This window comes from Capra hircus, chromosome 18 (genome assembly GCF_001704415.2).
Source record: "Capra hircus breed San Clemente chromosome 18, ASM170441v1, whole genome shotgun sequence".
Lineage (NCBI taxonomy): Eukaryota > Metazoa > Chordata > Mammalia > Artiodactyla > Bovidae > Capra > Capra hircus.
Window position 1 is genome coordinate 56,266,182 of NC_030825.1, and position 9,710 is coordinate 56,275,891.

Below are 9,710 nucleotides of genomic sequence, written 5' to 3' on the forward strand. Positions count from 1 at the left end.
CCCTCTGGCTTTGCAGAAAAGAATTTCTACCAAAAGGAGAGTCACGATGCAAGTCAAGTCATTTATTAAGAGGAAAAGGTGCGCGGGCCGACTTGGGGAGAGTCTCTGAGTCGCACCTTCGTGCAGTTTGAATTACTGTTATGGGCATTTCTTCCGGGTTTCCTTTGGCCGATCATTTTGATTTGCCTGGTTCACAGTCCGTATCTGGTATATCTCAGGATCCTCCCAGGTGTGCACACGCATCTCTTACCCAAGATGAATTTTACTGGAAGGGGTCTGGATAGAACATCTCTTGACATCATTCGCCTTTGAACTCCAAGGATCCTTTCTGCGCAAGTGTGGCTGGGCAGGTCTCCTGATTTCAAGAAAGAAAACTATGTGGTCTGGAAGGACCCAGCCTCCTCCCTTAACTGTCCTGGAGTTTGGGTCCATAGGGAGTGAATTCTATGTACCCTGGGGGTGGAGGTGGGGGTGGGGGTATTTGCCTCCTGCACAGCCAGTGCGGGATGGATGGAGTGAAGGGGGGGGTATCCATGCAGCTTCCGGCATCCTCGCTTCTTCTGCTTTATGGCTCTGCCATCCCCGGGAGCCCCAGTTTCCACTGGCATCTCTGCATCCAGCCAGCAGACAGTGGGGGAGTGAACGTGTTAGTGGCTCAGCCGAGTCAACACTTTGCGACCCCATGGACTGTAGCCCGCCAGGCTCCTCTTTCCATGGAATTCTCCAGGCAAGAATACTGGAGTGGGTTGCCGTTTCCTCCTCCAGGGGATCTTCTTGACCCAGGGAGCAAACATGGGTCTCCTCCAGTGCAGGTGGATTCTCTACCATGTGAGCCACCGGGGAAGCCCTACCTCCGATTAACTCGCCCAGTTTTTCCCAACAGGGACCAACTGGATGATTGAGATCCTGAGCTTAATCCTGAAGGACGGGGACCCCTCCTGGATCCACTCGGTGCCCATCTGGAAGCGGTCGCCCTGGTGTGAAGCCATCATGGGCGCCTTCAGCCTCCCTAACCAGCCCAGCCCCCGCCTCATGAGTTCCCACCTCCCCATCCAGCTCTTCGCCAAGGCCTTCTTCAACTCCAAGGCCAAGGTACAGGAGGAGGGAGGGGTGTGTGTATCGGGGGGTCGAGGAGGGGTGGAGCATAACTCTCTGATGAACTCAGCATATGAAGCAGCCACTATGTGCCTGGTCCTGATCTAGAACAGCAGCAAACACATGCCCAGGAACACCTGCCTTGTGAGCCCACGCTCTAAAGGGGGCAAGCCAAGAACAGATAGAATAGATAAGGAAAATGCTGGGGCTTCCCCGGCGGTCCAGTGGTTAGGATTCCATGCTTCCGTTGCAGGAGCCATGGGTTTGATCTCTTGTTGGGGGACTAAGATCCTAGATCCCAAATAAATTTACATAAGCATCTTTCTAAAAATAAGGAAAATAGTTAATACAGCCAAGATGATATATTCACATTGAGAAGGAGGAGAAGGCGGGGGTTGGAGTTAGAGGTAAGGGTTGCAATTCTAAATAGGGGAGGGGTCAAAGGAGGTCTCAGCAGGACAATGCCATTTGAGTAAAGACTTGAGATGTGAGGGGAGGAGCCACGGGGGTGTTGGGGATGGTGGAAGAATGTTCCAGGCAGTGGCCTGAGCAAAGGCCCTGGGGTGGGTGTAGCAGGCCTGAGGTCTAATGAGGAGGACTGTGTGGTTGAATCTAAGTGAGCAAGGGGGAGCGGAGTAGAGATGAGGTCAGGGATTTAACAGGGGCCACAATGTGAAAGGGCCATACGGGCTTTGGTGGGGAGTTTGCTTGTCTCTGAGGGGGACAGGAGCCAGGGGAGGGCTCTGTGCAGAGGAGAAACGGGGACCAACTTAGGTTTTCCCGGGCGCCCTCTGGCTGCAAGGCAGGGAACAGACGCTCAGGGCGAGGGCAGAAGCAGAGTGCCGGGGAGGAGGCAACAGGCCATCATGGGCGCAAGGTGGCCGTGGAGACAAACAGGGCAGTGCCGTGGAGGTGAAGGAAAGGGGCTGGGCTTGGAGTGCATTCTGAAGCTGGAACCAGGAAGATTTGCTGGCAGGTTGGATGTGTGAGAGGAGCATCAGTCAGGGGTGACAGCAGGGGGTTTGGCACATCCAGTAAGGAGCTGGGAGGCTGGGGCTGCCATGGACTGAGAAGGGGAGGAGAGGTTCGGGGGGAAGGTGGGGGGCTCTGCTGTGACCCAAGTGGAGGATGCCGATGGACAGTGAGAGAGACGAATCTGGGCTTGACAGGAGTGATGTGTGCTGGGCATATTTGCAACCTGTTGAGATGTGTGTGTACATAAATAGAGACAGAGAGAAACAGAGATGGAAACAGACAGAGACAGACAGAGATAAAGAAATAGAGACGGAGAGAGGAATTCAAGCCAGGAGACTGGCGGGATCGCCAAGGAAGGGAGTGAGTGTGGACAGAGAAGTGGCGGGAATTGCAATCCAGGGGTCCCCAAGCCCACTTGCAGGCTCAGTGATTCACTGTAAGGACTCAGAGCTCAGCAAAGCTGTTACGATCACGGTTACAGCTTATTACCATGAAAGGGTAGGCTTCCCCAGTGGCTCAGCGGTAAAGGCTCTGCCTGCAGGGCAGGAGCCACAGGAGACTCAGGTTCAGTCCCTGGGTCGGGAGGATCCCCTGGAGGAGGGCACGGCAACCCACCCCAGTATTCTTGCCTGGAGAATCCCCACAGACAGAGAAGCCTGGCAGGCTATAGTCCATAGGGTTGCAAAAAGTCGGACATGACCAAAGCGACTTAGCACAGAGAAAGGATGGAAATTAAAGTTGGTGAAGGGAAGAGGTGCCTGGGAGCACATCCACAGGAGCCCAGGCACCAGCTTTTATGGGGTCTGTCCCGGTGGAGCTGTATGGACGGTGGTCAGTCCTCTGGGAAAGACATGTGACAACACGCATGGAGTGTCACCCACCAGGGAAGCTCACCCGAGCCTCGGCATCCAGGGTTTTTGTTGGAGGTTGGCCACGTAGCTGTGACTGACCACCTGCATGGCTAACCTTGGTCTTGAGAGAGGACATATCTGATGGGGCTGGAGTAAGGCTCGTAGCAGAACATCAAACAGATTGGAACTGGGTCATCAGGGCCTTGAATGCCAGGCCCAGGGGCTGGGACTCCGCCTTGGGGCAGAGGGCTAAGGAGGGCACAGCAGGTGTGGGTGTAGAAAGAGCCTCTGGGGCTGTGCGGAGGCTAGGAGGCTGGGGAGGAGGCTGGGGCCTCAGCCGTGGGAATAGGAAGCAGAGGTGGCTGCCTTTCTCTGTTGGTCATCGCCCCTCACCATGATCTTCATCACCTGCCCTGCATGCCTGTCTCCCTCACTCTTTATTTCTTGAAGCCAAACTGCCTCTCCACCTGGTATCAAAACAGTCCCTCTCTTTTCCCAGAGTGTGGCTGGAGGGTGCCCTCCCCTGCTGTGGACCGAGGCTAACTGATCTGAACCCCGATTATACTGGGAAGTCCCTCCAGAAGTCTACCCTGAGTCCGTCCTGCTGCAGAGATCAGAAGAGAGAGGGCTGGAGGGCAGGAAACCTCAGGGGCTGACACCCTCTCCCCTCTTCCCCCGGCCCCCACACAGGTGATCTACATGGGCCGGAACCCCCGGGACGTGGCAGTCTCGCTCTATCACTACTCCAAGATCGCCAGGCAGTTGAAGGATCCTGGCACCCCCGACCAGTTCCTGGAGAACTTCCTCAAAGGCGAAGGTGAGGACTGGGGCACGTGAGGTTGGGGGGCTGGTGAGCCCCAGGAGGCCCAGATGGGAGGAGGGACAGAGGGCCAAGAAGGAAGTGGGGAGAGACAGCGAGGCAGAGACGGGGTGGTGGGGTGGTGGGGGCTTGGAGGGAGGCCTTCAGCTCTGAGGGGCCAAGCCTGGGCCATGGGGCCTTGGTTGGGCTCCTCCAAGCCCCAGGGAGGCTGGCCCAGCTCCGCGTCCTTCACCCTCCTGTCTCTCTGCTCGCAGTGCAGTTCGGCTCCTGGTTCGACCACATTAAGGGCTGGATTCGGATGAAGGGCAAAGAGAACTTCCTGTTTATCACTTACGAGGAAATGCATCAGGTGATCCCTTCCCCCGGCTCAGCCCCGCTCCCCCCTCCCTCCTCCCACTCACCACCTCTGCTTCCCACAGAACTAAGGAGAAAAGGCAAGCAGGGAGCAGAGCATCCCTAATGCACATGGGTGTGATTTTCAGAAGGGAGGTCAGGGGAGAGCCATGGAGCTCCCTGGGGAAAATGTGTCTCAGGCAAAGGGAATAGCTGGTGCAAAGGCCCTGAGGTGAGAGTGTGCTTGAAGTGTTCCAAAGGGAGCCAAGAGGCCAGAGCTGAGAGGGGGTGGGGTGAGATAGGGCAGAGAGAGGATGGGGCCCAGAGTGAGGACTTGGGCTTTTTTCTGAGTAGGTGGGAACCACAGGTGTGCTCTAAGCAAGGGAGGCTATAGGTTAAGTGAGATGCTACAGAACCCTGACCCTCAAGAAGTGATGATGCTTCCTGATGGTTGTGACCTGAAAGGCAGAGGGAAGCAGTGGAAGAAAATGGTCTTTGGAGGCAGATAGAGAGCCTGGCTGGACCCTGCGGAACGTCCTTGGGGCAGGCACCTGGGAGAGAAAGGCCTTCTGGCTGGGGCAGTCAGGGAAGGCTGCCTGGAAGAAGGGGCCATGAAGAATGACTGCAGCTTTGCCTGACTGCAAGGAGGATGCTGGGCTTCTAGTTGGACCAGATCTACAGTGAAGGTGTCCAACGTTCCGTGTTCCTTTTTAAATTAAAAAAAAATTTTTTTGTGGCACCTCAAGGAATGTGGGCTCTTAGTTCCCTAATCAGAGATCGAACGCAAACCCCCTGCATTGGAAGCGTAGTCTTAACCACTGGACTGCCAGGGAAGTCCCCTGTTCTATGTTCTTAGCAAAGCTCTATTCTGAGAGGCTAGGAACCTAAGAGGTTTCCAGTGTTCGTTCACCCTTGGCCCCAGACACATTCTCATCCCATGTATGTGCTTCATGTATGCTTTGTGCCCTGGTTTCTGTCGACACTGTAGCAGAAAGAGTCTGGATTTCAGTGTTTGAAAAGCCGTTGAAAGCCTCTTTAAAATCCCTCAGAACCTCAGCGGTCTCATCCTTAAAAATGGGTGGAAAATGCTGGCTCAAGGGTTGCTGTGAGAACCCCAGTCCCTGGCATTGGCGTCTCGTAACCATCTGACAAGGGACAGCAAAGTGTTAATATAGTGTGCAAGGTAAGAGTGATTAGGTTCTGAGCAAGGGCGTATCTGGCTAATAATAACCATAATTGCAGAGGTTTCAGCCTTTTAAATTGCAAAGAAGTGGTATATTTTATTTTATTTTTTATTTCGGTTGCTCTGGACCCTTGCTGCTGTGTGTGGCCTCTCACTACTGGTGGCAAGTAGGGACCCTGCTTCATTGCAGGGCACAGCTTCTCTTGTTGCAGAGCTCCAGGAACGCGGGCTTCAGTGGGTGCAGCGCGCGGACTCTGTAGTTGTGACGCATGGGCTTAGTAGCTCCAAGGCACGTGGAATCTTCCCAGATCAGGGATCGAATCCGCGTCCTCTGCGTTAGCAGGTGTACTCTTAACCACTGTGCCACCAGGAAAGTCCAGAAAATGGTATATTTAAATGGCTGACCCCAATATTATTATTGCCCCCATTTTATAGAGGAGCAAACTGAGGTAGTATAGCCTCAAGAGAGCTGAGAACTTGCCCGAGGCACACAGCTCTTCACTGTGAATCCCATGGGTTTATTTTATTTTCCACTCTGGTAAATCTCTTTTGATGGAAAGATCCAGAAAAGACTTCGGCGTCATCCTTTCTCCTATCTTTTCCACCCAGCTTTATCCTCTGAATCAAAAACTGGGCCACACAGCCTGACAGAGCTTCTGGGCTGCCCCTGGGTGTGAGGAACGGCCAACATGTTAGAATTTCTGGGACACATCAGCAGTTCAAGAGGATAAATGCTTATGAAACCAAGAATAACCTGGAAAATCAGGGCCATGGGGTCGGTGGAACTGACCACAAGCACCTATGCCAGGCGCTGCATGTCAGGGAAGGCAGGGAGATAGACAGGAGTGTCGTGAACTTTGGGGACTCAAATCTGAGCTCCTTGTTGGCTGTGTGACCCTAGACAAGTGTCTTTCCCTCTCTGAGCCGCCGTTTACTAATGGGGGTAATGACACCTCTCTGCCAAGCCATTGGGAAGATTGGCACAAATATACCTGAGAGTCCTGGACTAGAGATGGGTACACAGTAGGTGCTTAATCCACAGCGATTTGAACCATCAGTCATGAGGGAGGTGATGTTTGGGTGGCATCTGGAGGGGTAAGTTTGCCAGGCAGAGAAGGGTGGTGCAGGGCACTGTGACAGCCCTGTGCCAAATCCCACAGGGAGGACCGTGCAGGGAAGGAGATGAAAGACCCAGCCACGCCTGACCTTAAAAGCCAGACCTGGTGGGAGTTGGGGGAGAGGGGGGACTTCCCTGGTGGTCCAGTGGCTAAGACTCCATGCTCCCAATGTAGGGGGCCTGAGTTCGATCCCTGGTCAGGGAACTAGATCTCATATGTCCCAACTAAGACCTGGTACAGTTAAATAAATACATAAACAAATATATATATATAAAAGCCAGGCCTGGCAACTGGGGCACTGGGAAGCCACAGGAGGGCTGGAAGTAGGGGAGGAACAGGGTCAGCTCTGAGTGTGGGGAACTGGAGGCCGGGAGAAGGCCAGGGCGGAGGCCGGGGTGAGGGTTCACAGGGAGAGAATGAGGCCGGGCCAGGGCTAGGGGCTGTGGGGGCACAGAGGAGGGGAGGCGGCAGAGAGCTGAAGCAGGAGGCTCAGGGGCTGATGACTGACAGGGGCAAGAGGGGGAGTGGGTAGGGAGGAAGGGGAGCTGAGGCCAGGCCAGGAGTTTGGCCCTGGGTGAATGGTGGGGCTCTTCTGGGACCTGGAGCGGGACAGGGTTGGGCACAGACCAATTCTGAATCTGAAGGAGTTCACTCTGCATGAGATGCTGGACTGACCCCTCCTTCTGCTGTGACCTCCAACCCAGCCCCATCTTTCCCTTGCCCCTACAAAACCCTCCAAAAGCCCACACCGCAGGAAACCCCAGAAGCCACGGCCCAACCCCTCCACCTGGAGGCGGGGAAACTGAAGCAAAGAGGCAGAATCCCAATTCCCGCCCCAGATTCCAGGGGTGGGGACTCAGGCATCCAGATTCTGGGTCTGGTGCCCCTTCCTGGCCTGGGTCCCCTCCTTCCGCTGACGCCTCCCCCCTGCCCCCAGGATCTCCACAGCTCCGTGCAGCGCATCTGCCAGTTCCTGGGCCGGCCGCTGGGCGAGGAGGCGCTGGAGTCTGTCGTGGCACACTCGTCCTTCAAAGCCATGAAGGCCAACACCATGTCCAACTTCTCTCTGCTGCCCCACAGCCTGCTGGACCAGCGCCACGGTGCCTTCCTCCGGAAAGGTGAGGGGACTCTGGGGCTCCAAGCCCCATTAGGCTACCGCCTGGCTGTGTGTCTTAGGCGAGTCGCTTAACCTCTCTGGGCCTGTTAGCACGGAGTTTGGCACACAACTGATGCTAAACGCTGGAGGGCATTGCCATAGCAGCTCTGAATGCTAGGAGGCTGTTTGGGGTCTTCTTCGTGAACCCTTCTTAGGGTTAACTTTCACCCCAGAAATAGTCAAGTGTTGGATGACGGGCTGAGGGTGGGAGTGTATTAATTTCCTATTCCTGTGGAACCAAATGGAACCAAATACCACACGCATAGTGGCTTAAAACACATGTTCAGGGAAATTCCTGGTGGTCCAGCGATCAGGACTCAGCACTTCCCAGTGCCGTGGTCCAAGGGTGGGGGAGCTAAGGTCTTCCAAATAGTGCAGTGCAGCCAAAATAATATTCATAATAAAAGAAAAAAAAACACACACATTCACTGCCTTATCGTTTTGGATGTCAGAAGTCCAAAGTCAGCCTCACTGAGCTAAAATTAAGGTGTCAGGACCGTGTTTTCTATGGAGGCTCTGGGGGGAACGAATTCCCTGCCTTCACAGCTTTCAGACCTGCCTGTTTTTCCCGGCTAGTGGTCCCTTCCTCCATCTTCAAAGCATCTTCTGCTCTCTGACTCTGACCGCCCCGCGCCCTCTTATAATGATGAGTGAGTGGGTGCTAAGTTGCTACTGTTAAATAAGTCTGAGATTCCGTGGACTGCAGCCCGCTAGGCTCCTCTGTCCATGGGAGTCTCCAGGCAACAATGCTGGACCAGGGGGTCTCCCCGACCCAGGGGCTGAACCTGCGTCTCTTACACCTCCTGCATTGGCAAGTGGGTTCTTTACTGCTAGAGCCACCTGGGAAGCCCCTCTTATAAGAATGTTTGCCATTGAACATTAACATCTTTACCTTAATCACACCTGCGAAGTCCCTTTTGCCATGTCGGGTCACAGGTACATAGGTTTGAAGGGTCAGGTCATAGACATCTTGAGGGGGGCGCCACTAGTCAGCCCATCACAGGGAGCGGCCCCCCCTCCGAAACCTCACTAGGGGTGTCATGTAACATGTGGTATATGCATTTGCGAAAATTCAAAACACTGCGACCCAAATGACTTTGGCCCCAGGATTCCAGGTAATGGCTGGTGCCCCTGAACATCCCATGAGATGAGAAACTTGAGGTGGGATTTCCCCACTGGTCCAGCGGTTAAGGGAGTCCAGGTTCGATCCCTGGCCTGAGAACTAAGATCTCACATTCTGTGTGGTAAGGCCAAACAAAACAAACAAACCCAAAAGTAAAAATAACTAATAATAATTTGCTAAGATAAATTTAAAAAAAAAAAGCAACTTGAGGGGGCCAAGTGTTTGCCTCGGGGCACGGAGCTAGCAGTCACACCCCTCACCTGCTCCGTGGCTGTGAGAGGCACGCCTTCAGCGCGATCCCTGAAAGCACCGGCTCCCAGTGTCCGAGCAGCGCTGGAGGCAGCGGACGGCGACATAGGAGCGCTGAAGCCAGGAATCCCTGTTCTAGCCAGGGAGGTGAAGGATATTGGAAGAGGAGGTGATACAAAGCCGGGGAAGGATGCTAGACGGGGAGCCGGATGCTCTGGGTAGAGATTTAAGAGCTTGGTGGGGGAAGGGGAGAGGTCTGCTGGAGGGGTGAGCAGGGCAGAGAGAGCCTGCCGGGCAGGGGCAAGAATGGTGCCCGGGGGTCTGGCCGGGCGACTGGTGGCCAGCGATAGAGTGTCAGCCGTCAGCAAAATGGAGATATGGGTGCGGGGAGGGGAAGGACAGCGCTCCGCAAAGGCCGGGAGGTGGGGGAGAGGGTGCTGGCGTCTTGCGGGAGGGGGGCGCTCCGGCTGCGCCTCAGCTCCGCCTTCGCTCCGCTCCCTCCAGGGGTCTGCGGGGACTGGAAGAGCCACTTCACGCTGGCGCAGAGCGAAGCCTTCGACCGCGTCTACCGCGAGCAGATGCGAGGGCTGCCGACCTTCCCGTGGGACGTGGACCCCGAGGACGCCAGTCCGGACTCCGACCCCGGTCCCGACCCGAGCCCCAACCCAGATCAGGCCCCCGAAGCACCCCACCCGTGACCCTGAGAATAAAAGCGTCTGTCTCCTGCGCGGGCTACCCGATGCGCCGCGGAGGGGATGTGCCGCCGGAGGCTGGGGCCCCCAAGGCCTAGGGGAGGGCGAGGTCCTC

General features: G+C 55.4%; 1 protein-coding gene across 1 annotated transcript in view; it reads left to right on the top strand.

Annotated features, from left to right (window-relative positions):
- The window catches only part of SULT2B1 (sulfotransferase family 2B member 1), a 36,264-nt gene extending 26,635 nt beyond the window's left edge, over nucleotides 1-9,629 (top strand). Inside the window, exons 3-7 of the mRNA XM_005692681.3 lie at nucleotides 884-1,092; nucleotides 3,612-3,738; nucleotides 3,996-4,090; nucleotides 7,313-7,493; nucleotides 9,408-9,629. Of these exons, the coding sequence (XP_005692738.2) occupies nucleotides 884-1,092; nucleotides 3,612-3,738; nucleotides 3,996-4,090; nucleotides 7,313-7,493; nucleotides 9,408-9,601 (806 nt within the window). The 3' untranslated portion in view covers nucleotides 9,602-9,629. The remainder of the gene's footprint in view (nucleotides 1-883; nucleotides 1,093-3,611; nucleotides 3,739-3,995; nucleotides 4,091-7,312; nucleotides 7,494-9,407) is intronic.